Source organism: Sorex araneus, chromosome X, assembly GCF_027595985.1.
Source record: "Sorex araneus isolate mSorAra2 chromosome X, mSorAra2.pri, whole genome shotgun sequence".
In the NCBI taxonomy this organism is placed as follows: Eukaryota; Metazoa; Chordata; class Mammalia; order Eulipotyphla; family Soricidae; genus Sorex; species Sorex araneus.
The window spans coordinates 362168535-362195930 of record NC_073313.1 but is presented as its reverse complement, the minus strand read 5'-3'; the positions used below and the strand labels follow the sequence as shown (position 1 = coordinate 362195930).

General features: G+C 58.4%; 1 protein-coding gene across 1 annotated transcript in view; it reads right to left on the bottom strand.

Annotated features, from left to right (window-relative positions):
- The window catches only part of BABAM2 (BRISC and BRCA1 A complex member 2), a 398928-nt gene that overhangs the window by 2810 nt on the left and 368722 nt on the right, over positions 1-27396 (bottom strand). Inside the window, exon 11 of the mRNA XM_055123091.1 lies at positions 19472-19625. Within this exon, the coding sequence (XP_054979066.1) occupies positions 19472-19625 (154 nt within the window). The remainder of the gene's footprint in view (positions 1-19471; positions 19626-27396) is intronic.

Here is a 27396-nt window from a genome sequence, read left to right as displayed (position 1 = left end):
CGCTCATGTCCCCAAACCTGGTGGCGGCTTCTTCACCTGTGCCACGAGGGCGGGACCCCAGCCAGGGCCAGGCACAGGAGGCCCCGCGGGAAGCCGAGGGGAACGGCGGCGGCGGGAAGCTCGGTCATGTCAGAAGCGTCCCTGGCCGACGTCAGAATTCTGGACGGATTCAGTGACTCTTCCCAGAAGAATGAAAACCCATGAAGCCCACAGCTGGAACCACAGTGCATGCAGCTGTTGCCGGTTGAGTGTTTGCTTTTAGCCATACCCGGCGGCGCTCGGGGGCTGCTCCTAGCTTGGTGACAGGGGGGACCATATGTGGCGCCAGGACGGGCCCTGGGCTGGCCGCGTGCAAGGCAAGCGCCTGAACCCCGGCACCGGCTCTGTGGATGCTGAAGGCAGCGGCTTTCAGGACAACAGAAAGAGGCAACAAGCCCAGAGGAGGGGGACTCCCAGTAAGAAGGGGGCAGGTGGCACGGGGCACAGCCGGGGAACCCCCCCTGCGAGCAAACAGAAGCTTGGGGGTTCAATTAGGGCAGCCGCCCCCTCTGCCAGGGCTGCGTGGACGCGTCCGTGTCCCGCCGGCTGCCTTCAGCCACGTTTACTCCGAACTTCCTTTTTGCGAGCGCTTCAACGTGGCCTTCGGCCAGAGCAGAGCTCAGGAGTCTCTTCCTGGAATTCAAAAATGATTTTTTTATTTCCCCCTTCGGGGGCAATGGTTAAGCATTGCTGTACGGCGGTGGCTGGCTAGTGGGGGGCGGTGGGGGGGAAGTGGTTTGGGGACACGACCCCTCGGTGCCAGGCAATCAAGGACACGTAAATCGAGACAGAACCCAGTTTTGCAAAGAGAGGCAAGTTCCCACCATCTAAAGCTCGTTTCTTTTTCCAGTTCCCGGCTGCAGCTGTGCCTCGCACCGGCACATGTTTGCAATCAGCCCTCCGAGACCCGACTGCGGTCTCGAAATCAAAGCCAGCCCGTAAGTAGTGGAAGGCCAGGCCCGTCGGACCCTCCCCGGGCCCCGGCCCCGTCCGCCCCGGCTTCCCCGTCCTGCGGTACTGCGGGGCGCTGGACCTGACCCCTGGGGCCCCCGGCGTGCCCAGGCCCCCTCCCGCGCCCTGTGGCTGGCTCCGGGCAAGGCCGGTGCCCGAGGAAGCAGGTGGGCACACGGGGCCACTTCCTACATGGCTCAGCCCGGGCGAGGTCTGCGGGCTCTCGACCGGGGCATCCAACTACAGGCGGTAACTGGGTCACGTACGGCCACCCCACATGTGCCACACAGCAGCGAACACCCCCGCGAGGCAGCGGCCGGCTGCGGAGGGGACACGCACAGCCCCGGCAGCTGTGTGGCCTCGGCTGGAACCAATCTCCTCTCCGGTGCCCCGAAGTCCCCCCCAACCACCGGCCTCGCGGCTGACGTGTCGGGGTCGGCGTCCAGACGGCCTCTGAGGGTGGCCGGGCTCCTCGCTGCCCGGTGCCGTGGCTGTGCGTGCCCGCGGCCGTCAGATGCTGCCAGAGGGCTTCGCCCGCCAACCAGCCGTCGACATCCATTTCGAGACATCAAAGCTTGGGAGGAAATCCGGGGCGGCCGAAATCACAGGGTGTTCTGAGGGCTTTACCGGAACCGGCACAATTACCAGCAGCTCCTCCTCCGAGCAGGCCACCGAGCCTGTGGCTGGTGGCTTGGTCACTCGGGGCATGGGACAGGGTGGGGTGGTCCCCAGGAGCACGCGGCCTCCCCCAGGGACGCCTCCTGGCCCTGGTGCCCATCTCGGCACGCACGTCTGTCAGCTGCCGCCCTTCCCCCCGCTCCCCTGCCCCACGTCACGTCTCCCAGAAGGTGAGGCTGGGGTGCCACAGCCCCTCATCTGGCAACCCCAGCTCTGCCTGTCTGTCCGTCTGTCTGCCTGTCTCAAAGGAATGCAGCTCACCAAAGCCGGGCTAGCGAATGGTGGCCGCCGCTGTGACAGGAGGTCCTCTCATCAGGGACACAGTCCTGGGGTGACGGGGGCGGGCAAAGGGCCGAGAGGGGCTGGGAAGGGGGGCTCTGCTCTCTGCCTGGACTCGAGGAGCGTCCCCGGGGGCACCCTGGGCCCACTTTCCTCACCGAAGGAGTGAGGGTCGGCGTTCCTCCACCGGGCTGCCCTCCGGGCCTCACTCTGCAGAGAAGCAGTTTCCTGAGAGGAAATGGTGATGAGGGGCCGAGGGGGAGGCCACTGAGGAAGGCCAGGGGCCAGGGGGCGGGGATCAGGGGTGGACGGGAAGAGGCGCTGCCCGGGCCTGGCGCAGGGTGTGCTGGCATGGCTAGTGGGCACAGCCAGTGGGCACCCCCGAGCCCCCTGCACAGGGGCCCGCTGAGGCCAGGCGATGCCCCGAGGGGGCTGGGCCCCTCTCGGGGACACAGGTCTGGCCATGGCTGTACCTCCCACTGGTTGTGTGGCGGGGGTGGGGGAGGGGCCCGGATGCCACCTCCCCGCGGAAAGAGCTGACCCCAAGGCCACGCGGCCTGAGGTCCTGTGAACCATCATCCACCCGGCCCGGACTGGCCGCTCTGCCAGCCAGCCAGCCCTTTCTCCCAGGGACAGCACCTCTTCCGTGACTCCGGCTTTTCAGACTCTAGCTGGCACTGCTCGAAGCTTGACTCCCGGCTCTGTGCTTAGTGAGGGGACCCTTGGGGGGGTGCCGGGGACCAAGCCTGGGTCGGCCGGTGCAGGGCAGGCGTTTCCATCCATCTGTCGCCTCTCCCGACCTTCCCTTCTCCTTCCCGTGTGAGACCCTGGGGTGCTGAGCTGAAGGCTGGGGCCCCGCCGATTGGGAAGGGGCTCTCCCTGCGCCAGGCTGGAGGCATCCCCGAGAGCCCCGGGGGGCGCCCTCAGAGGTGCTGCCCACCTGTGCCAGCTGCCTCGGGACCCCAGAACAGCGTCCAGCCTGGCCACCTCCCCTCTCGCCTTCACACCGCAGAACACCAGCCGGCCAGCCGGTGTAGGGGGCCTGTGCCGGCCGCCGGGGGTGGGGGGCAGGCCATGAAGCAGGGTGGCCGGAGACTGGCCTCCCAGCCCGGGAGAGGGGTGGCCGCTGTGCAACCCCCAGACAGACTCAGTCCGCCCGGTGCTCAGGCTCTGTCAGGGCAAATATCCAGCAGGCCAGACGTCTAGCACCTTTAATGGCAATAATAATAATTTGCATTTATACTAGGTCTTTCATCGGGGGATCTTAAAACGCATCACAAACAGTAATTAATTCCCCTTTGCAACTCTGCACGCCAGTTCAGCCGCAGTCCCTCGAGTCCGCAGGCGAGGGTACTTTCCTGAACCGTGCAACGCGCCGGGGCCACCTGCGTCCCCCCCCACGACCTGCCCACCCTTACGGCCCCCGCAGAGCCTTGCACGCCAGAGCCGTCCATGCGGTGTTCCTGGGCCTCGGCCCGAGCAGCTCCCCCCCGAGGGAGAGCTCAGCTGCCAAGGCCTCTGGAACCTTCTGACCCCAAATCAATCCCCAGGGGCGCCGCCATGCTGCATCTTCCTGGAACAGAACGATTCCACCTCAGCTTCGTGAGGCCGCTGTGGGCTGAAGGCCGGGCTTCCTCCCTGAGCCGCTCCTCAGCTCTCACTCGCCCGGGTTGGGCATCAGAAGCTTCTAGGTTCATTTACGGGGCTGCCCTGAGTGACACAGACATGCCTGCAGTTCCTGTGGCAGGGACCTTCTCTCCTCAGGCGTGCCTCACGTCGGGGCGCCAATCCTAGGGGCAGTGGCTGGCGTTTGGGGTCAGACTGTACCTTGTTCGGTCCTTTTCTTTTTTTTTTTGCTTTTTGGGTCACACCCGGCGATGCACAGGGGTTCCTCCTGGCTCTGCACTCAGGAATTACTCCTGGCGGTGTCGGGGGACCATATGGGATGCTGGGAATCGAACCCGGGTCGCCTGCGTGCAAAGCAAACGCCCTACCCGCTGTGCTATTGCTCCAGCCCCCTTGTTCGGTCCTTTTCAATACAAACGGGTTTCTTTTCCAGACAGAAGTGCGAAGCCTGAGGAGAAGTTCGGGGGCCTGCCTTGTGTGTGTGTGTGTGTGTGTGTGTGAGTGAAAACCAGCCGCCCACCTGGGTCTGACCCCAGGGTGGCCCCACAACCATGACCAAATCCATCAAATAAAAACTAACAACCAAGTTCCCACTTGAGAGGGGGCTGCACCTACCGACTAACATTAGGACGAGAGCCAGGGACCTCAGCTCTGTCTCCAAGGAGCCGGAGGCAGGAGAGGCCTGGGAAAAGGCACCAAGGTGAGGGGCCAATGAAACTCGTCACCTGTCACCTCAGAACCCCTCGTCTTCTGGGAGACGGCACCTCCTTGTGTGGTTTCTGGGTTTCTGTTTTGTTTTGAGTCACACATGGCCATGCCCAGGGGTCACTCCTGGCCCTGCATGTGGGAGTCGCTTCCGGCGGTGCTGAGGGGACCGGATGAGATGCCGGGGTTAGAACCTGGGTAGCTGTGTGTGAGGCAAACGCCTTAGCGGTGGTACTATGGCTCCGACCCCCAGGGACTGAGTTCTGGGCCCTTCCTGGACACTCAGCTCCCAGGCGGGAGGCGCAGACACCACTTCCGGGGGGGGACTCAGGGGTTCCCTCGGGGATACTGGGGGTAGAACCCCTGTCAGCTGTGTCAACACCCTCCCCGCTGTGCTACCTCTCGCCCTGGCCCGGGAGGGCACTGCCAGTCTGAGACCTCTATTCGCGCCAGGGCTCTCGTTGTTCTTGTGCCCGCACCCTGGTGCCACGCAGTGGCAGGCCCCGTTCTGTGCTTTCAGATGCGCCTGTTTCCTGGCCCATGCCAGAGGGTATGTCCTAGGTGTGTGTCTGGCTCCCAGATACTGCGGGAGCACTGGGGACCGGGGAAAGAGCACGCAGGAGGACAGAAGGAGCTGCCCTTCCGGGTGCCTGTGGGGTGGGGACAGCCCGCAGCGACCCCTGCCATGTGCACCCGTCCCCAGCAGCTGCGTCTCGGGAAACCCCGGGTCTTGGGGTAGCTCCCTCCATGGACCCGGAGGACTGGTGAGGTCAGGGGGAGGCAACAGTGCCGGGGCAGTGGGACGACTAAGACTCTGGCCGCAGACTGTGGCCACTGCACACGGGAGGGTCCCCTCCCCCACACTGGAGGACCCAGAGCATTTAATTATTTATTGGCTTTTTGGGTCGCACTCAGGATGCTCAGGGGTTATTCCTGGCTCTGCACTCAGGAATTACTCCTGCTGGTGCTCGGGGGACCACATGGGATGCCGGGGATTGAACCCAGGTCAGCGGCGTGCAAGGCAAATGCCCTCCCCGCTGTACTATCTCTGGCCCCAGAGCATTCATTAAGTGACCCGTGGATACCAGGGGCCGGGAACGCCGCGGAGCACAGCCCAGAGTGCTCGGCACTGGGCAGAAACCAGGGGCTGTGAGTGGGGAAATGAACCACTTGATATCTGGCCTTTAAAGTAACCTCACTGTAGGCGCCACTCCGTGACCACGCAATTCCACTCGGGATCTGTCCGAGAGCACAGAAACACTCGTTCAGAAGATCTCTCATGCCTCTGTCCACGCAGAGCCTTCCCGTGGCCACAAGGCAGAAGCAGCCCCGGTGCCCATGGGCGGGGGGAGCGGACAAGGATGGGGGTGTGAGCACACACAGGCACACATGCATGCACATGCACACACATAACACATGCACACACGCACACACACATACACACATGTACACACACACATTCTAGAATATTTAATGGTAAGAAAGGCGAAATCTTGCCCTTGGCGACACGGAAGGGACTGGTGGGAGATGTGTTAAGCCAAATAAACCAGGAGGAAGACTGGACGATCTCAGTGTTCTCTAGGACGCAGGGATTCAAAGAATGGGAATGAACGAGACCAAAGAAAAACAAAACTATGGACACAGACCTCGGTCAGTGGCGGCGGGGGTGGGGGGAGGCACGCTGGGACTCTGGTGGTGGGCGCAGGGTGGTGACACACTATTCGGAAGAGGCACAAAACTGTGGCCCTCTGAGTGAAACACTGACAGCGGCACGCAAGCAGCGACCACGGGCAGGGCCAACACCGTCTTCCACGGCTCCCAGCTGGCCGGGGGGCAGGCGGGGCCCGGACCCGAGTCCCCTACTCCCAGCTGGCCCGGGAGAGAGGTGTCCCCTATGTGGGGGGTGGGGGTGGGGTGGCTCCCCAGATCCCTCCACTTGCCCACAGCCTCCTTCCAGGGTGCAGGGGACCAACTGCCCCCTGGCGCAGTGCCAGCACCTCCGAGGGGCTCCGAGTGGCCAGGCCACCACGGCTCTGTCGCAGAAGCAGCCGGGAGGACAGGCAGGAGCTTTCCAGTGGGGTGGCCGCAGCCGGGGACTGTGGGGAGTGGCTGGTAGATGCCCATGGGCGGGCGGGGCTGGGCCTGGACCTCACAGCCTCCTCGGGAGCCCCCTAAGGCGCCATTGCAAGAGCCCTGCCCGGGCCCCCATCGATGGGCTGGCTCCGAGCCGCCAGCGGATCGCCAAGGCAAGACCAGGTGGAGAAGCCAACATGGACCTTTAAGTCAACCCAGTTTCCGGCCGGACAAGGGTGTTCCAGAACCAGCCCCGCCTCACCTGGTCAGGGTCTCTCCGGCGGGAGGGGCCCAAATGTTGGTGTCCCCGGGGGCCTCCCCCTGTCTGCCCCTGGATAATGAGCCCCACGGAGGTCTGCAATGGGGGAGCGGCCTTAGGGTTCTGCCCCGCCAGTGCTTCCTGTCGTCTCTGTGTGCCCCGAGAAAGGGCCAGCCCTCGGCCCGTCCAGCAGGGACTTCTGGCTGGTCTGTGTTCCAGGTCTGTTCAAGGCTGCCCCAGCTCCCGCCCCGGTGATGAGCGGACCGGGGAGCAGCCTGGGGTTCTCTTGGACAGCGCCCCTGGAGCAGGGGTGTGGGGTGCGGGATCCACGGGACCTTGTGTGGGCTGGCCCAGGGCCGGGAGTGGACGGACTCGGACCCCCCTTTCCTAGGCTGTTTTCTCGGAGTGGCAGCGGGGCCCATTTCTGCCCGCCTGGCACAGCCGCTGGGGCCAGGCCCGCTCCACCCCTACTCGCACTCCCGGGGCAGGCGGGAGGGTCTGGGTGGCCCTAGGGATGCTCGGGTCCAGCTCCCTGTCCAGGCTCCAGCAGCGACAGGCTGCGAGTGTGCACCTCCGCCCCGGCCAGGCCCCGGGCAGTACGGCGTGTTCCAGAGCCCGTGGGCAGCCCAGCCCGATCCAAGACAGGACGGCAGAGTGAGCCCCGGCCGCTGTGGCCCTCCAGCACACAGGGGGCAGAGAGGCAGGCCCTCCCCTCTCAGGCAGTGGCTATTCCTGCCCCGTGACCGGCCACGTCCAAAGGCAGAGAAGGGGCTGCACTTAGCCCCCCCGGGGTCATCTCGTCCCGGGAGCAGCAAGCCTGCTCGGCGAGGCGGCCCACACAGGATCTCCATGGCTCAGCTCCGCATGTCGAGCGAGAGCCTCCGTGTACAGGAACATGTGTGTGGCTTGTTCCAATGAAACTTTATTTATAAAAACAGGCGGGGCCAGAGCGATCATACAGCGGGGAAGGGCGTTTGCCTTGCACGGGGCCCATCCCCGGTTTGATCCCCGCCATCCCGTGTGGTCCCCCGAGCTCTAGCAGGAGTGACTCCGGACTGCAGAGCCAGGGGTAAGCCCTGAGCGTTGCCAGGTATGACCCAAAAAGTAAAATAAATAAATAAATAAATAAATAAATAAATAAATAAATAAATAAATAAATAAATAAATAAATAAATAAAATAGCCGACTAGACTTGCTCAGTGCTGACCCACCGCCACCTGCCTCAGCATCCCTGTCAGCGAGAAAGGGTGGCGGGGCCCTTGCACGGGGCCCATGTGCACAGGGCCCCAGTGTGAAACTTTCTTAGTAAGCAAAAGTTCACAGAACAAAGATCAAAAGGTCGGGGGCAGCAGACTAACAGGTGGTTCCTAGACGCCCCCCCCCATGGCAGGCACTCACCCCTACTATGGCCCCCGCCACCCCTCCCTTCCCCCCCAGCCCCAATCCTGCTCCTGAGCGAGGCGCAGGGGGGGACCCGCAGGGCGGGCGGGAAGGAGAGCGCATTCCGCACGCTTCAGGAGCAGGGCCTGAGTCCCGCTCGCGCTGGCCCTGGAGACCCCGCAGAGCCCGGCCACCGTGGCCGCCTCCTTCCATTCCCTCTCTCCCACCCTGGCACCCTGTCTTTGGCCTGCCTGGCACCTCTGGGCTGGTGGGCGCCTGGGTGTGCCCTGCCTCCATCTCTGCCCATCAAATCCTTGCCACCTTCCAACGCGGCCTTCCTGCTCCCCCAGGACACCAGCGGCCTCTCGCTGGCTCCTGTCCATGCGGCTCGGGGGCTGCCTCCTCGGAAGCGAGCAACAGGGCTTGCACCCCGCCTCTAGCTCAGTGACGGCAGGAACGGTGCCTGCCTCTCGCTTCCCCCGGGACCTGGTTGGTGCCAACTCTGAATTTAACCCACCATGGCGGGGGGAGCGAGGACGAGAGGAAGGAAGAACAGTCCAGATGATCCGGGCACTCCCCAGCCAGCACTGCCACGTGCACGGCCGAGAGGGGCCGCCTGAGTGTGAGGGGGTGGCGGCGAGCGGGCAGCTGCCGTCCGACCTGTTCCCGCAGGAAGCGTCTCTGTGGCCCTGCGCGTTGCGGGGCGGCGAAGCCTCCACACGCTGCAACACAGCCAGAGAGCAGTGGACGCTGCGAGTTCCTGTGGCCATGTTGGTGCTCGACCATGAGTCCCTGCAGCTACTCAGGATGCAGGAGGGACGGGCTGGCCCACGGCCAGGTCTCCTGAGCACCACCACGAGCCCGTGCCTGCCCCCCACGCGCCTCCCCTGCATCTCCCCAGACGGCCAGAATCATGGCAGGCCGGGGATGGGCCGGCCTTCCGAGTCATCACAGGCGGGAAAGCTGGGCTTGGCGACACTGGGGCTTTCAGGGGCTCTCCCCCCTCTGCAATCCTGAACTCTACCCAGTGGGCCGAGTGCCCTACGGACGGGAGCTGACGCCCAGGAGCGATGGACGGTCCTAACGGTCAACCCGCAGATGATGCAGCGGAGCGCTGCAAAATGGGCAGGTGAGTTTTTGAACCCGGAGGAACAATGGCGTGAAACCAGTGTGTGTGTGTGTGTGTGTGTGTGTGTGTGTGTGTGTGTGCGCGCGCGCGTGCGCGCGCGCACTGGTGCGTGCATGGGTGTGTGCCTGGGTGTGTGCGTACATGCTGGGGCCCCCAGACTCTCCAGAGAGCGAGCACAGCTCTGAGATGTTCCCTGGGTAAATCCCAGGCACCGATTTGGCAGAAGAATGACTGTTGCTCGTGATTCTGACACTCGGGGCCGCTCCGGGCCTGCTCCCCCGGGAGGCGGGCAGCCCCCTTTTCCTCCTCAGGACCTGGCTCTGGAGCCGGGGGACGACCCTCCACCACCCCGGCCGCACTTCTGCTTCTGGGGCTTCCGTTTTCCACCCGGCATGACTGAGTGCCAAAGGTTCCGTCTGGCTGGCAGAAACGAGTCACCGGAATTTTTCTGTCGTCTCCTGCACACGCGGCCTCCTGTGGGTGAGCAGGGGGCGGGAGGCAGCGCGGGCCACCTCCTGGGACCCGCTCTGGACAAGACGCTCCCCCCACCTCCTCCTTCGGCCCGTGGGCCCGAGGACTATGTTCTGCCGCGGGAATGTCGACCTGCCCTCCGGGTACCCACTGCCGGGCCTCTGTCGTCTCAGCTGCGCTCATTGGGCTCAAGAACACCAGGGGCTTTCCCCACGGGCCCAGTGGCCTTCAGTCTCCCGGGGGAGCCTCCCAGAGGGTCCCCAGGCCAGGCCACTCCATGCGACAGTGCTTGGGTGGAAGTAAGCTACCCTCCTGTCTGGTTCCCGGTGCTGCTCCCGGGGGCCGGCAGAGGAGAGGATCTCAGTGGTGCCTTGGGCCGGGGCTGGGATGGTCACTGGGCCATGGGGTTCCAGCCCTGCCACCGTATGCTCTTGCACAAGCTCTTCTGGGAAAGTCGAAGATGGACCGTCTGTCAGGTCTCTGCTCATCACGGAACTACAAGTTCTGTGTCAACTCACTGACCTTCCACCCTGACGGCCGGGACCCAGCGTACTCAGTGTTGGCTGGTCCCGATGATCGGCAGAGGTTCCTTCCGGGTTCCAGGTCGTGACACTGGACGCTGCTGCCACAGTGGCCTCCCGACGTGCTCGGCTGCCCGGCCACCCACCTCAGCGGGGGATTTTCAGGTCACCAGAACGGCAGAGCGAAAGCCTGCGCCCCATCTCTGCTCCCCTGGGTTTAACAGAAACCAGGGATCTGGTTCCTCTTCCGGGACCTGCTGCCATCAGGACAGACGGAAGCCCCGGGTGGAAGCATGGCCTCTGCGTGTCGTGGACGAGCCACACGGAACGGGCCATCCCCATGTTTCCGGGTTTTTCCTGTCTCCCCTGCAGTGCATACCCCGAACGAGGAGCGACAGAAACAGGTGGTGTGGGCTCCCTGCCTTGGCCGGGGTCCACGGCACACGGGACGGCGGGGAGCAGCCCCGGCAGCCCCTGACAGCCAGCGGCACGCACCTCAGAACTGTCAAGCCTAATTCCCAAGGAGCTGTTTTAACTTGACATCTGAAAATGTACCGCATCAAGAATGATGGGACTGGGTGTGTGTGTTCAGGGCATATGTGTGCACGTTCCGCGAGCAGAGTGTTCTATAAATATCAGATACGGGCGGTACAAAAAGCAGCACGTACATCGTGTACTTCATTCCAGTTAGCCGTGTTTTTGATTTGCGTCTGAACTCTGGCCGCAGAGAGGGAACTCTCAACAGGAACCCAGAGAAGTATGCTAAGCGACTGTAAACATGATTCTACCCCGAAACCCAGAGCTTAGTACTGACCCTTGGGGGCTAGGCCAGCAATCTGAGACAAGGCGCAGGCCCCCTGGCCCCCCCACCCCCAGTCCCTGAAAGGTGATCACAGATGACAGAGGGAGTGGGAATGCCCAGGGCAGACTCTGTTCTAACTCCCAGGCACTGAGCTCTTACTGGAGTCTCTTCTGCTGAGAGTTCAAAGGCAAGGCTGAGTCCAGGAATCAGTGTGAGTTTCTACTCTCGTCTATCAGAAAACTCTAAGACCAACTCCGTGCCGCCTTCCTCTCCGCCTCTGGAAGGCATCTGACTCTTTTTCCAAGAAGGAAACCGTGTGACTCTAAGTCACACACAAGGAAGTCCGCACCCCTGGCGGTCACCCTCCTGTTCCCGATGGCTCACGCCTGAGCACCCAAGGGTCCCACGAGTGTACCGCGAGGTCAAGTTCCCGGGCCAGGGTGTCTTTCTCTCGGACAGTCTGCACGTACGGCTCCTGGCCTGCATGACTGAGACCAGCAGGGAAACACCGATGTGAGTTTCCTCCGAGAAGGCAGCATGGATAGCGTTTGGTACCAACCTGGATCTCGGAGGGACCCAAGAATGGAATCACCATGTGTCCGGGAAGGCCAGGGGGATCCTGCAGGCGGGGGAGGGCATGGGGAGGCCTGCAGGCCAGTTCCCAGTGCTCCGTGAGAAAGGCTGGCTGGCTCAGGCAGGCGGCGGATAACTGACAGCCGTGCTTTCTGATGGTACATATTAGCCGGGGCTCAGATGTCAGCTTCTAATCAACAACCCGCTCTGCTTTCAACAGTCTGGAAGGTGTGACTGAAAACTACAGGCTCAATGGAGCAGGGAATGGGTGACATCCCCTCCGTGTCTCTCTGTTTCCACAGCTTGGCAGTCATCTACAAACTGCCTTGGGCACCAGATAATCTCGTCAATGGCCATGAGCCAGAGACTCAACAATAAATCTCTGGAAGAGAGCACAGAATGATATGCCATAGAGATACCCTCAGGCTGTTTCATTCGGGGAAGCTGGAGGGGGAGTCCCCCTCCCCACCCCTAGGAGCCTGCCAGGGTGGGGAGGGGATTGAGGACCTCCAGAACTCAATCACTACCATGCTCATGGCCACTCCCCAAACGCTTGGAAGAGCCTCACCCACGAGTGAATCTATTCCTGGACTGCGCTGCCACATTGGCAGCCATCAAACATCTCATACTTTATACCACTGATATACCTAGAGTAGCACACCACATTTGCTGGGTTTTAAAGTGGAAGGCAACCAGTCTTAGGGGAAAATATACATGTATATACACAAGGCTCACCCTTAAACAACACATTACTAATCTCTTATAGAAGGGCTTAATGGCTCCTGGGTGAAATACAACAATCTTCACACACTTTCCTCTAAGAAAACTTTTTTGGATAATTTTCAGTGGATTATTCATAACACGCAATACAAAATAAATTATTTCGCTTCTGCTTTGGCGGAAGGGTTTGGGGTTTGGGATGGAAACATTTGAAATACAGCGTTGGGAAGGTGTAATGGTGATGGGATTGGTGTTTTGAAAAATAATAATATTATTATTATTGTTGTTTTTGCTTTTTGGGTCATACCCAGCGATGCTCAGGGGTTACTCCTGGCTCTATACTCAGAAATCACTCCTGGCGGTGCTCAGGGGACTATACGGGATGCCGGGGATGGACCCTGGGTCGGCTGCATGCAAGGCAAACGGCCTAACCACTGTACTATTGCTCCGGCTCCTGGTGTTTGAATATTAAATGACATCAATTATTGTGAATAACTTTATAAAAATCAAATCAAATGAAAAATAAAACCAGTTTCTGAAAGGGGTGGGGGCTGCGGGTGTCAGTCTGGATTCCTCCCCCGTCTGTACAGGTTTTTTCGAAATGGGGAGACACACCACAACCCCACATGAGACTTGCCCAGAGAGTTCTGGGGACGGGTCCACAGGATACTTATTTGCTTTAATTTTCTCCTCATGGCATCTCTATGTCTCCACCGCAGGCTCTGGGGGGGACCAGTGGAGGGCGGAAGGCGTTGGGGACCCGGCTTGGCCATCCCTGCTTCTCACCATCACTGGTTCCTGTCCCACCAGGGCAATCCCAGCCTCGGTGTGGGAACCCTCTTCCTCCTCTCCGAGGGGGACCTCTGCCGGCGCTGGGAATTTTCTGAAAGGAACTGCCCTGGAGACACTCCAGCGAACCCGGGGTTCAGAGCAGGGGTGCGCTTGCATGCCTGCAGGTCTGACCCCAGATGGGGCCTGGGGGCTGGTGGGAAGGGAAGTTCCTCAGTGCTCAGCCCTGGTTGCTTTGCCTACCTGAGAGCTAATACTGGGCATCCTGCAGGGGTGAGGGGGTGGGGTCCAGCTCTGCAGAGAGGAGCCCCCACAGCTTGCAACCTTGGTGCTTCCCTGACACTGTGCAGAGACGCAGGGGCGGGGGCCGAGGGGAGGAGGGAGGGGAGGAGAGGAAGGAGAGCAGGCTGGGTTGCCAAGTTCCCAGTGGGAGGCTCCCTGACACTGGGTTCCCAAGCTGGCCCTCCAGGGCCGCTGGGCATCGCCGGGGACAGTGGGAACGGCCACAGCGAGGGGGAGGTCTGCAGAGAACAGGGTCTTCAGGAGGACCGAGGTATTGACAGGAAATCGCTGGAACTGCATTGCTGGCGGGGTTGGTCTGACTCGGGAAAGAGGAGGCTCTCCTGCAACGGCAAACCCAGACAAGGACACCCCGGGGAAGTCAGGGAGACGCCGTACTAGAAACAGCATCTCCTTCTGGCCGGCGGGCAGGACGGGGGAGCAGCAAGCGTGCTTGGGAGGTCTGTGAGGAATCATTCTCACGGGCTGAAGGAGAGGCGCTTTCCGGAAAGAGGCGTTAGCGTTCCCACTTCCCTACCGGGTCTAACGTGTGCCGAGCCCACGGGGGCTCGGGCCCATTCTCCAGCTGAGGCAGGCTTCTAGGACCAGCTCGGCACCTGCTGCCTTCATCCAAGGAAATTCGTGGAAAAGACAGTCCCCATCTCCCCACAGATGGACACCCAGTCCCTGGCACCCCACACAGAAATACCATTTGACTCATCCTCCAAGACAGATCCATGAACAGAGACCAACGTAGGTGACTCATGGGGTGAGTTGGTTTTTTCTTTTTTTCTCTCTCTTTTTTTTTTTTTAGCAAGAGTTGGAAGAAAGCTTCTGAATGATAGTTTTTCCTTTTCCAAATGAACTGAGTTGGCACCAAGAAGACACATGGGGGATGGGGGATGGGGGGGAGGGGAGCTAAGAACCATGGATGGGGCAGGCTGGAACTTCACGTCTCTGAGGCCGAGCACTGTTTCCCGGGCTGCAGGGCTGACCGCTACCTTTGAATCGTAAACCCCTTTCCCTCAGGGCTCTTGCTGCTGCGGCAAACACTTCCTGAGTGGCCCCCACGCTGGGCACGACCCCCCACAGCAGGGAGGATTCGGAAACGCGCCCCAACCCACAGCATTCCTCACTCCGAGGGCAGCTACCACGGTGAGAGCCGGTGTGCGCGGCTTTGGGGACAGAGGTCCTCGGGGCCACAGGCGGGCCCTCCCCGCAGGGCCCCTGCAGAGGCGACTCCCACGGAGCCCGGAGGGAATGGGACACTGTGGATGCCGGCTTTGGAGCACGCAGAACAGCCGGAGATGCGCCCTGACGACAACAGGAGCCCAGGGGGCGGAGGGGGAGGGCCGGGGGAGCACTCTGAGCCCAGCTGCCGGACGTGCAGGCTGGCCAGGGAGCACCCCCCAGGGCCTGCGTGTGTGCGCGCGAGTGTGTGTGTGTGTGTGTGTGTGTGTGTAATTCCTGCAGGACAGCGCTCATGCGGCCACGAGGACAGAGCTCCAGAACCTGGGCGTGGAGGCCAGTGGCTGGCCCCAGGGAACGCATTTACGAATACTGCGGACCACACTGGCTCAGTGAGGATTTCTGTTTGTAAAGTACTTCCCGATGGCAAACACAAAACAAAAATTGGGGCGGGGGGGAAGACAGTAACAAAAAATTAAAAATAAGAATAAAAATTTTAACTCAAGAGCCAAGGGCGATAGAACAGAGTCAGAAGCAGATGCTTCAAGTTTCTGATGTCTGAAGGGCTGTAGAGTTAGTGGTAGACTGTGATAAAAGTTCAGGGTGTATTTTTTGTGTGTGTAATAACTAGAATTTGACCTAAGGTGTTACAGCTAAAATGCCAACTGAAGAAAGAATGGCACATTAAAAAAAAAAGCCTTGAGGGCCAAAACACACAGCAGAAATGCCATCTGCACTTGTACGTTCACTGCGGCACAATTCACAATAGCCAGAATCTGGAAACAACCCGAGTGCCCGAGAACAGAAAACTGGTTAAAGAAACTATGGTACGTCTACACAGTGGAATACCATGCAGATGTTAGGCAAAATGAAGTCATGAAATTCACTTATAAGTGGATGTCACGAAGAGTATCATGCTGAGTGAAATGAGCCAGAAGCAGAGGGACATAGAATGACCACACTCATTTGGGGGATATAATACGGAAAACGTAATATGATACTAATACCCATGGACAATTAAAACAAGAGTCAGAAGGATTGGCCCAGGGTTGGAAGCCTGCCTCAAGTGCTCGGGGAGAAGGCAGTTGGGATAGAGAAGGGACCGCTGTGACAAAAATGGCTGGAAGTGATCACTCTGGATAAGAAATGTGTGCTGAAAGTAGGTAGAGGAACAGACATGATAACCTCTCAGTATCTGTACTGCACACCATAATGCCCCAAAAAGAGAGGGACAGAGGGGGCGTGGTGGGGTGGGACAGTGCCTGCCACAGAGACAGGCTGGGGTGGGTGGTGGCAGAGGGAAACTAGGTGGTGGTAAATGTGCACACGTGAAGAGATGGGTGTTGGGACACCGAATGTCTAAAACCCGATCATGAAAATTTGTAACTGTGTATCTCACAGTGATTAAAAAAAAAAAAGCCTTGATAGGGAAAAAATGAAAAGAAAAACAGATTTGGAAGGAAAAGAGCAAAAGAACAAAGAATAAGGGATGGAAACAGTTGCAGTATGGTGGCATGAAACACAACCACTGTTTCATGTAACAGTTTCATGTAACCAGTTACCCTAAGTATAAAGAAACCCTAAGCTCCAATTAGAAGGCAGAGATTCCCGACTTTGAAAGAAAACAACCAACATGCAGTTTCCCTGGCATATACAGACATAAACAGGCTAAGGATGAAAAAAAGACACACCGCACACCAAAACTGAAGCACACGGGTACAGCTATGCAAACAGCAGCCAAGCAGAGTTCAGAGCTAGGAGCACTTCCTGCCAGCTCCTCGGAGAGCCAACTTTTAAAAGAAAGGCAGTGTGTCAGGAAGAGCAAACCATCTCCCGAATCTGTACGGAAGCCTTTCTGTGAAGTTCTGGATGGAAACGCCGGCGTGCCAAAACCAGAAAGGGCCCGACAAGCTGGATTACAGGGAGAAATCCAAATATCGAAACAGACGGGCTGAAATGCTACCGGGCGCTCGGGACGTGGTCTGAGAGTACAGAGAGCGGCGAGGCTGCAGGGACACGTGCTGCCCAGTGAGCCCTTGGGAGGGGGGACGAGGGTGACGGAAGGGGAGGAAGGAGCAGGGACAAAGCCCAGCTGGTGTCAGGGGCCTCCACGCGCCCCCCCACTCAGGGCGTGGGGAGGAGGGCGGCCTCGCTGGCAGGATGGCGTTCAGGAGCACCCAAAGATGCGGCAGGCAGGGGGCACGCATGACCCCAGGGCCTGTGCTTCCCCAGTGGGGGCCAGAATTTTTTTTTTTTCTTTTTGGGTCACACCTGGCGATGCACAGGGGTCATTCCTGGCTCTGCACTCAGGAATTAGCCCTGGTGATGCACAGGGGACCATATGGGATGCTGGGAATCAAACCTAGGTCAGCCGAGTGCAAGGAAAATGCCCTACCCGCTGTGCTATTGCTCCAGCCCCCCCAAAATTTTTAAAACTTTTATTTTATGTATGTATGTATGCATTTATTTATTTATTTGCTTTTTGGGTCACACCCAGCAATGCACAGGGGTGACTCCTGGCTCTGCACTCAGGAATTACTCCTGGCGGTGCTCAGGGGACCATATGGGATGCTGGGAATCGAACCCGGGTCGGCCGTGTGCAAGGCAACCGCCCTACCCGCTATGCTATTGCTCCAGCCCCCGGGGACCAGAATTTGCCGGGCAGCCGGGGAAGAGCCCAGGTGAGCGCCGGCCCGGGCCCCTCTGGGTGTGTGGGAGCGGCCTCCAGCTCGGCCAGGGCTCGGGACTGCTCCCGGGCCGTGATGGGGCTTTTGTCACGGGCACGGGCCTCTGGGTGAGAGGCGGCCTCTCAGGTACACTGTGTTTCCGTGGGATCAAGCAGCAGGGCGTGGAAGGAATGTCGCGGTTGGCTTTCCCCTCTCGGCCCCTTGTGGCCAGCCCCCTCCCGCGGCCCCGTGTCGGGCTTAGCCATTACCTGCTGTCTCACTCGGTCCCGGGGAAGTGGTTCTGTTCGACTGAGCAAGGGAGCTTTGACTGACCGCCTTTTCCCCCGGGGAGCGCGGAGCCCCACTTCCTCCCCCCTCGCGAGAGTTAGCGTTCTCTTTCATGGCATCGAAAACAGAGTTCTCTTGGCTACAGTGGGAAATGACATTTTTTTTTTTGTCTCTTTTTCAAAACATGACTTCAGCTGTTTTCTTTAGACTGGTGTGAACATGGAGCAAACGTCTCCTGCAACTCTGAGCCGATCTGCTAAGACCAACAGGCCTCCCGACACGCGCGGGCCTCGGAGGGTTTGTTCTGCCCCTCTGCTCTCTCTCCCTCCCCGCTCCTTGCCGTCTCTCTCGCCATGGAAACCATGAAGACTGTCTGGTTCACATTCCGAAGCACACACCACAAATAACAGCCCGTCTCTGACAGGCAGGCTCCTGAGCGCACGGGGAGAATCCAGAAAAAGCAAACGGCTGCAGTACCCACCGCACACAGAAAACCAATCGTGCAGTTCCCCCTGCGCCTGTTCTTGAGTCACGCTGAGAGCCACACTCACCGATACTAGTGACACCTGCACGGCCCCCTCACTCCCTGCAGAGAGATGAGTGGACCCGCTGTCCGGCCTGGCTTCCCCGTCCCAACTCGGGGGAGGGTCTGGATTTCAGAAAAAGCCATTCTGGGCTGAAAAGACCCCCCGCCCATCCTGCTATTAGCGAGATGCCAGCAGGAATGACCATGGGTGACCACGAGGTGCCACGGAGAGGAGGCGGGTGCCAAGGGCCCCACTGAGTGAGGGGTTGTCCAGGTCTGGGGGGACAGTTCCCCGTTTGCTTAGCGCCGTGTACTTGGCATGGGACTTCCGGCTGGTCCACGGATAAGGCACCTGCCTCTCGAGCGGCCTATCCGGGCTTGAGCCCTGGCACCCCACATGGCCCCCGAGTACCGCCAGGAGTGAGCCCCGAGCACCGGCAGGTGTGCCCACCCCACTCCCGCAGAGAAGCATATGGATGGATGTGGGCACACACAGCTGTTCTGGGTGACAGTGACCAACGGCCAGGCTAACTGGGATCTATTTTGGGAGGCCCGTTTGGACCCACTGCTGCTGCTTTAACCTCGGCGGCCAAGGCTCATAGAAAATGCCAGAACAGGTCCTCAGAGCCTCACCCTCAAGCACGGTTATTCACACGCTGACCTACTGCTGGGGGCTGCGGGACGTTCCTTCAGAAAGGCTTGGGGGTGCAGTGACGCCTCTGAACTCCACACTGTAGTTCGGAGCTCGGACTTTGCCAGTCTCCAGCCAACTCCCAAGATAGTTTCTGAGTGATGTGAGCGGTTTCCGTCTATTTGCACAGCCATTCACTCGACCACAGAACATGTGTCCGGAGCCCTCACTGGTTTGGGGGAAAATGAGCCATAGGCCGGGCGACCGCCAGCTCAGCATTAAGCATTCAATCCGCTTACTGGGGACGGACAGTTTCCGTCTTCAAAACCAAAACATGAAGGTAGCTGCCACTGTCGGTGCCATGTATTTACAACTCTAATTCCTTTCTTTTTTGTTCTTTTTGGGTCACACCTGGCATTGCACAGGGGTTCCTCCTGGCTCATGCACTCAGGAATTACTCCTGGCGGTGCTCAGGGGACCATAAGAGATGCTGGGAATTGAACCTGGTCGGCTGCGTGGAAGGCAAGCACCCTACCCGCTGTGTTATCGCTCCAGCCCCTCTAATTCCTTTCTAAGTCTCTTCAAGTCTAAGTAGAAAAATGTAGGTTTCTAACAAATCCTGCAATCCACTTGAAAGAGAAAGGGAAAAGCAGGCAAAGGGCAAGACAGGGCTCCAGTAAGCTCTTCCCCTGAAGGAACAAACAGGCAACGCGGCTTTCCCGGGCTCTTGACCTCCGAAGGGGAGCGCAGCCGGAGATGATAATAATAAACGGGCATGACTGTGTCTGGGTCGACAATGACTAACGAGGGGCGGCACAGTAAGGATTCAGCCTTGGGGCCGCCCCGGAGGAGAGGAACAGAAAGTGCCCCCCTCTGCCAGAGGCAAGGATTCACTTACTTCGCCCTCTTGGCCATTTCGTTCCCATCCCACCGCGGGCTGTACGGGTAATTCTTCTGGGCCTGGGAGTACAGCTGTCCACTGCTGGTGAAGTGGTAGACGGACTGGAACGTGAGGGTCGGCTGGTCTCGAGGGAAAAACAGGGGCAGGTCGACTGCAGAGACAAAAGAGAGGAAACGCAAGTTAGGGTGGCCGGGGACCCAGCACCCCCTCGGGGCGCAGGGGGGCTCCAGACTCTCATCAGGCTACAAGCAGTCGGCCGAGGCTGAGGTCGCAGAACGGAGAGAGGGAGCAGCAGGCCCTGGGCAGACCGAGGGGCCAATCACACCTAAAGGAGAAGAACCGTAGGAAGTGCAGGTGCTGAAAGGGGCGGAAACGGCTCCGGGGGCTGCGCCCAGCCCCCCCTGCTCACCTCCCCGCGCCCCTTGTGAGCCTCTGCTCCGCCACACATTGCTCCCAGGAGACAGTGTCTCCGCACCTCGGACAGATGGAGGAGGAGGGACAGAGAACAGGAGAGCGGAAGCCGGCACCTGACCGGGGTTCCATTCCCGGCACCGCATGGACCCCGGGGCCAACCAGGTGCCCACATCACAGTACCCCTGCGGCGTTCCCCTCGGGCCCTGGCATTGACCCGCCAGTCTGCTTGGTGGGGGATCGCCTACTGAGTATCACTCGGGAGACCACCCCTCAATAATACTGATAAAAGAGCAGGATCTGGAAATATTAATAGAATGGGTATCAACAGGGCAGGAAATCTTTTTTTTTTTTTGGTTTGTGGGGCCACAACCCGCAATGCTTAGGGGTTCCTCCTGGCTCTGCACTCAGGAATCATCCTGGAGGTGCTCAGGGGACCATACGGGATGCTGGGGAATGAACAACGGTCAGCCAGGTGCAAAGCAAACGCCCTCCCCACGGTACTGTCGCTCCGGGACCCTCACCTTTGTGTGTTGTCAGCTGTGGCCACATGCCCCACCCCGACCCGGGACAGTCGCCATTTCCTCCCCATCGGGCCCTGGGTCCCGACACTCAGCAGCATCCAGGCTCCTGGCATTTCCTTACATCTCCCGAGCCGGGAGGCGGCCCGAAGGGAATTGACAAAGACTCCTGAGCGATGCTTGCCCGTCATTTACAGTGCGATGCTCTTCTGCAGTGAACAAGAGCCACGTGCTGTAACTGTTCCTTTGGGGGTTCTTTAATTCATATTTAAAAATGAAGTGATGTACTGTTTTGAAGGCAGAGCAGCGTTACAAACGCAGCATGATTCAACGCTCTATCGCTCACGGTATGTAGAGAACCGCAAGGGACGGATATACACACGATGGATCTTTGCATGAATGCTGCCTACTTTGAGGACAAGGAGGAGGTGCATTCATTTATCAAAAGTAATAAGGAGGGGCTGGAGTGATAGCACAGCGGGTAGGGTGTTTGCCTTGCATGCAGCCGACCCGGGTTCGATTCCCAGCATCCCGTATGGTGCCCCGGAACACTGCCAGGACTAACTAATTCCTGAGTGCTGAGCCAGGAGTAACCCTTGTGCATTGCCGGATATGATCCAAAAAGAAAAAAATAATAAGGAAAGGGGCTGGAGTGGTAGGATGGCAGGGAGGGCGCTTGCCTTGTATGCGGCTGACCCGGGTTTGATTCCCAGCACCCCAGACGATCTCCCGAGCTTGCCAGGAATGACTCCTGAGTGCAGAGCCAGGAGGAAGCCCAGAGTATAGTCAGGTGTCTCCCCCTCCCCTGAATAAACAAAAGCAAAAGCAAAGTAATAAGGAAAGGGGCTGGGGAGAGGGCTGCAGGCCCGGAGTCTCATTCCTGGCGCCACCGGAGTGGTCTTGGTGCTCCCTGGTAGGCTGGGAGTGCTCCGAAGGCCCTTTGAGCACTGGGCTTGGAAGGCTCCCTGCATAAGAATAATGAAAAAATAGTTTTGGATGTCTGGTTTTTATAGAAGACTTTTATATACTCGGATGCAATCTCACACTTGAAACTCTGATGCAGGTTTTAGTTTTTAACCATCGGCATTCAGCACATGCACAAGTAAGACAATTTTCTCAGGCCAAGGGAGGCAGCAGCGGGACCCAGATGGTGTCCTAAGCTGACGGTGCCTCCGGTGTGCAAGGGTATGAAAATGGGACTGGAGGGACAGCCTTGCACACTGAGGCTTCAGCCAACTCTGGCTCCATCCCAAGCACTGCAGACGGTATCGGGAAGTGCCCGAGCACTGCCTGGTGTGGCCCACGACCCCCCAAATAAACAAGAACTGACAAACGTGATCTCATTCAAAAAGGACGAATGGCACAGCCCCCACCCCCGCCCGCCGCCGTGCCAGCCTCCTAAGGGAGCTAAACTAAAGTCTGTGATGAAGGAGGCCCACGATTCATCTTCTGGCTCCATCACGGGAAAACACCAAAAAGATGTCACCCACATAATCATAAAAATGATTTACAAATCTAAGGAGAAATTACGTTGTAATAAAAATCAAAACAGATGCCTATCTATTCCCTGACGGCCTCGTGGAATGTCTGACCCGGCCGGGGTCCTCTGAGCACCTGGATGATTTGCTTCTGTTTGGGGCCACCCCTAGCGGTACCCAGGGCTTCCTCTCGGGCTCGGGGGACCCTATGGGGTGCCAGGGACTGACCCTGGGTCAGCCTTGTGCAGGGTGAGGGCTCTACCTGCTCAGGCCTCCAGTGTAAGTTCTTAAAGGAGAAATCAGGTTTACGGCAAACCTAAAGCAAATCAAGAACTACAGAGGCGCTGAGCAGGGGGGTCTCTCGGTGTGTGTGACCTGGCTCGAGGGGGCTCTCCTGGAGAGTCAAGGTGCAGTGCCCGTGAGCGTCCCTCGGAGGCCTCAGCATTGGGCTATTTGTGTCAAAGAGCAGAAAGTCGCTGACATTCAGTACAAAATGTGAGAAACACACAAGTCCTAACTCAATTTAGAAAATCCTTGTGACTACCTTTCAGATCACAAAACGTGAGCGTTACATCTTTGAAAAAGCTGCCACTTTGAACAACAACAAAAACAACAAATGCTGTTTTCTAGAATCAAGTTTATATCTTTTCAGATTACTTGTGGCATTTCCTCTGGGTTTTAGAAAAATGCCTGTTTGGAGAGAGGAGAGAGGAGAGAGGAGAGGGGAGAGAGAGAGAGAGAGAGGAGAGGGGAGAGAGAGAAAGGAGAGAGAGAGAGGAGAGAGAGAGAGAGAGAGAGAGAGAGAGAGAGAGAGAGAGAGAGAGAGAGAGAGAGAGAGAGAGAGAGAGAGAGAGAGAGCCTGCCTCTATGACAGGCAGGGGCAGCGGGGTGGGGAGACAGATGGGGAAGGTGACAGGAGGGAAACTGGGGACTTTGCTGGTGGGAAATGTACATGGCGAAAGGACGGGTACTGGAACACTGTGTGACTGAAACACAGTCATGGACAGCCTGTGACTGTGTATCTCACGGTGATTGAATTAAAATAAATTGAGAGTAAATACAGTTACCATTCAGAATCAAAGTAGTAAGGATCGCAATGTATTACAGAGGCTTCATGCATCCCCAACCGTCAGCTGCCTTGAACTTGGGTGTGAACTATGTTATTTGGTTTCTATTATTGTTTGATTTATTATTTGTTTTTGGGCCACACTTGGCTGTGCTCAGGGATCACTTCTGGCGGGGTTTGGGGGACTGTATGGGATGCCGGGGATTGAACCCAGGCTGGCAGTGTGCAGGGCACGTGCCCTATCTGCTGTACCATCGCTCTGTCCCTCCCCTCCTGCTCCTGTTTCATGGGAAATAGATTGCCACTGCTTTGCTATGCTAAAATATGATTTCCTTCAGCCTCATTCTGAACCACCCACTTTGACCCCTATATGCCCAATTTGCATCAGAGACGATTCAGAATGTGAATTCAAGCTAATTTACCTATGCAAGTAAAATTTCCTGGTTAAAAAAAAAAATCCCTTGGGGCTGGAGCAATAGTACAGCGGGTAGGGTGTTGCCTTGCACGCGACCGACCCAGGTTCGATTCCCAGCATCCCATATGGTTCTCTGAGCACTGCCAGGAGTTATACTTGAGTATAGAGCTAGGAGTAACCCCTGTGCGTTGCCGGATGTGACCCAAAAAGAAAAAAAAATCCCATGCAGCTATATGCTGACATACACCACAAAACGCAAATAGAACTTACTACATTTTGAACAGAGCGGCTGGTCCATTAGGGAAGCGGGAATGGTCAGCGGGCCTCAGAGATGAAACTGGTAACCCACAGACCAATTCACATGAGAAAACACAATTCGAACAACAGAACCAACGCTAGCTCAACTTAAGCAAGCTGCATTCTCTCGGTGTCGGTCAGGCCTCTACAGAGGGGCAGATTCTTTATAGATGCCCTGTGGGTAAGGAGTCAATCATAAAAACACTTATGAGAAACACTGCATTTGTCTGGTGAGAATCATCTGATTGGTACAAACCAGAGTGGAAAACAAAACAAAACAAAACAAAAGTGAACCTGTATTTCATCTCCACCGCATCTGTGTCCCTAACATCGCCCAGATGTTCACACACAGCCTCAAGCGAAAGGAAGTCGAGGATTTGCCACTGGGAGACATCAGAGTGCGCCCCAGGAACCCCGCGGCTCCGAGCACTTTGGCTCCTAGTTTAGGCTCCACGAAAATGCATCACGGGAGCACTTGCTTCCTGAGACCCACCCAGGTCCTCATTTCTTCTTCTCTTCCCCCTGCCCCTCCCGCTCCCCCTCCTCCTTCTCTTCTTGCTTCTGGTTTTGGGGCCGCACCCAGCAGTGCTCAGGGCATGCTCTGGCTCTGTGCTCAGGGGTCACTCCTGATGGGTGCTGGGGGACCGTATGTGGTGCTGGGGGGTTGAACCTGGGTCACCGGCATGCGAGGACAGTGCCCGACCCACAGTGCTCTCTCTTTTTTTGACAGCAGCTTCCTCCTCCCTCCTTCCTGTGCACAGGCTGAACCGTGGTCAGCGCGTGGCCCGCAGAAGGGAGGGTCCCCACCTGCTGGGTTCAGCGCCCACAGCCGTGGCCGCAGCACTGGCTGTTCCGGAGCTTGTTGAAACAAGTCCTGGTCACACAGTTCTAGGTCTGCGTCACCGGGGAGTTCCCAGGACTCGGTCACTGGACTCTGAGGGCGGAGTGACAACGACGCTCTGACGGGCTGGCCTCAGCTGGGCAGTCGCCTCGGTGACAGGGCTGGTGGCTCTCAGGCTCGAGGCTTTGCTGCCTCTCTCGAGACAAGGCCGGGCCCGAGATGGACAGACGCACAGATGCAGTTTCTCCTTCTCGAGAAACAAGCCGAGTGCCCCGCCGGGCTCCCGTTTCCCTCCTCGCCCAGCTGCTAAAACCCTGTCAGTCTGTAAGACGCTGGACACTCCCCCCCTCCCCTCTCCCCAAACCGTGAACCACGGAAAAATGACTGCGTGGTGCAACGATGAGGTGAGGACAAGGCAGATGACCGGGCGGGAAGGAAGAGCAGGCACGGGCCCCCCTGCAGCCTTCCTCTCCCGGAATCTGGGGGTTTCGGCATTCCCACGCAGGCTTCCCTAGAGCCAGCCCGTCGGTGGGCCCGAGGGGGAGTCGGTCAGGGCGCCGGCGAGGAAGTTTCCTCCGTGGACAGAGGTGAAAGGAGAAGATCCCTCTGCGCCCCCCGCTCCCATCCCCCTTTCCGTTCTGCCTTTAGGGCCTCTCAGGCAGGCTCATGGGCTCTCGGCTGAGCTCCCGGTGGGGACACTGGGGTGACCTCAGCAGGACGCCCCCTCCCACCTCCCGCCCGGGGACTGCCCTCCTCTGCTCTGTCTTCTCAGCCTGGCCGTCAGAGACATCCCTGGAAGGGTCGGTGCCTTCTGTGCCAGCGGGCAGGATCCCTGCGGAAGGTCCTTCAGAAATACCCGCACCGTTGGGGGCTGGAGCGATAGCACAGCGGGTAGGGTGTTTGCCTTGCACGTGGCCGACCCGGGTTCTAATCCCAGCATCCCATATGGTCCCCTGAGCACCGCCAGGGGTAATTCCTGAGTGAAGAGCCAGGAGTAACCCCTGTGCATCGCTGGGTGTGACCCAAAAACCAAAAAAAAAAAAAAAAAAGAAAGAAAAAAAAGAAATACCCGCACCGACCCTGGCGAGAGGCCGCTCAGGAAACAGAAGCAGGAAAGTTTGAGCTGTCTGGAAAATTTGGTTCTGTGGGCACATGCTCCAAGTGACAAACAAATGAGGGGTTAACCATGACCGCTTCCCCGGGGGTCACATCATCAAACAGCAGCGTCGTTAGTCTAGAGTCAAGCACCATTTCATGTCTCCAAGTCTTTCTGGGCTTCTCCCGGGCTCTCGGGGGCTTTGCTCTGTGGGGGAGGGTCTCTGCACCCATACACAGTCCCCCGGGCCAGTCCCGCTGCTCGACGTCTGCTTCAGAGCGCAGGCGTGCCCTGAACTCCCCCCTCCGTCACAAGTGCCTTCCTCACGGGCGCTCCACGCCTCTCTGTCTCGTGCCAGGCCATCAGGGGAGCCTGCCCCAGTCCTACTAACCATTCACTCATCTTGGAGACACCCGGAGCCTAACACCCAGAGAGCTAAAATGCCACATCTCCAAATGCCCACTTGTAAGGAACAGGAATGTGAGGAGGCTGGAGTGATAGTATAGCGGGCAGGGAGCTTGCATGACCCTTGTCCCCCATCCCCTCATCTGGGGCCCCGAGCCCCACCAGGACAGATCACAGAGTCAGGAGCCAGCCCTGAGCGTTGCCAAGTGTGGCCCCCCCAATAAATAAGAAACAAAACACAAATGTCCCCCCGCTCAGAAGAGTTCCTGTTTATGGCATTAAAGATCCAACGGTGCCTCCTTTGACCATCAGCGCCTGTCACTTACAGGTGGCGGGGCACACCAAACACGAACCCACTTTGTGAGACGGTTTTCAAATTCTCACTCTCCTGCACGTGACTTGGCTGTGGACACAGATTTCCTCCTGTGCTTTTCAAGTCACCAAATGAAAGTCTGCCGCTGCTTGAATTTTTGTCTGAAGTTCAGGAAATCCCCATGGGGAGAAGACAGCATGTCACAGTGGGAGAAGGATGGCGTTGGGGGGACGGGGTCAAGTAAAACTGGGATCAAGCGATCACCCCCCATTTATAGTGGGGAGACACAGCCGAGATATTCCCCGTCTCTGCACCTGCAACATACGAACGTTCTTCCATCATGGCATTGTCGGAAGGCCTGAGCAAACCCCCAGCGGGCACACGTCCACTCCCTTCCCTACACCCCGCTTTGCTTCGCCGTGTTTTCTTGTGTAGTTTCCTCCACTGTCCCACAGAGATGAATTTCTGGCAGTCACCCCAGGGCTCCAACCTGACAGAATTTGACGGGAATCTCTCTAAACCCTGGACACATCTCTCTCTCAGTAAGTATGCTAAACACAGGTTAGCTTTTTCTTTTATGCTGGTTTGGGGGCCACCCAGTGCGGCCACCCTTGGCCAGCCTCAGGACCACGAAAAATAGACCTGGGAGTGTTCAAGAGCCCCGCAGTGCCGGGGAGCGAATCCTGGAGCTGTAGTTGGCCACACACCGGGCCCGGTTAGCCTTTTCCTGACGGCAGAGAACATACAAGCACAGTGTTCAGGGGAGCTCGTCGGGGCCTTCCACAGACGTCTCCGCCCTGAGAGTTATACACCCACCACCTACCTCCGGGGAGAGCTGAGGGCCCCTTCATGTGGCTCCCGAGGTCCCCAGGGCTACTGACACGTGACACGGTGCTTGCACCCATCAAACACTGCCTGCTTCGGTTTCTCCTTGTCTGGCCAGCTTCTTCTTCCTGTGACTTCTCTCACAAAGGCTCAATCTCCCTCCAAGTCGCCGTCTGTCTCTCCTGCCTCTTTCCTGTCACCTCACATGGGTCTCGGCTACTCCAGAGTGACACGGAGCAGACCCGAGGGTGGGC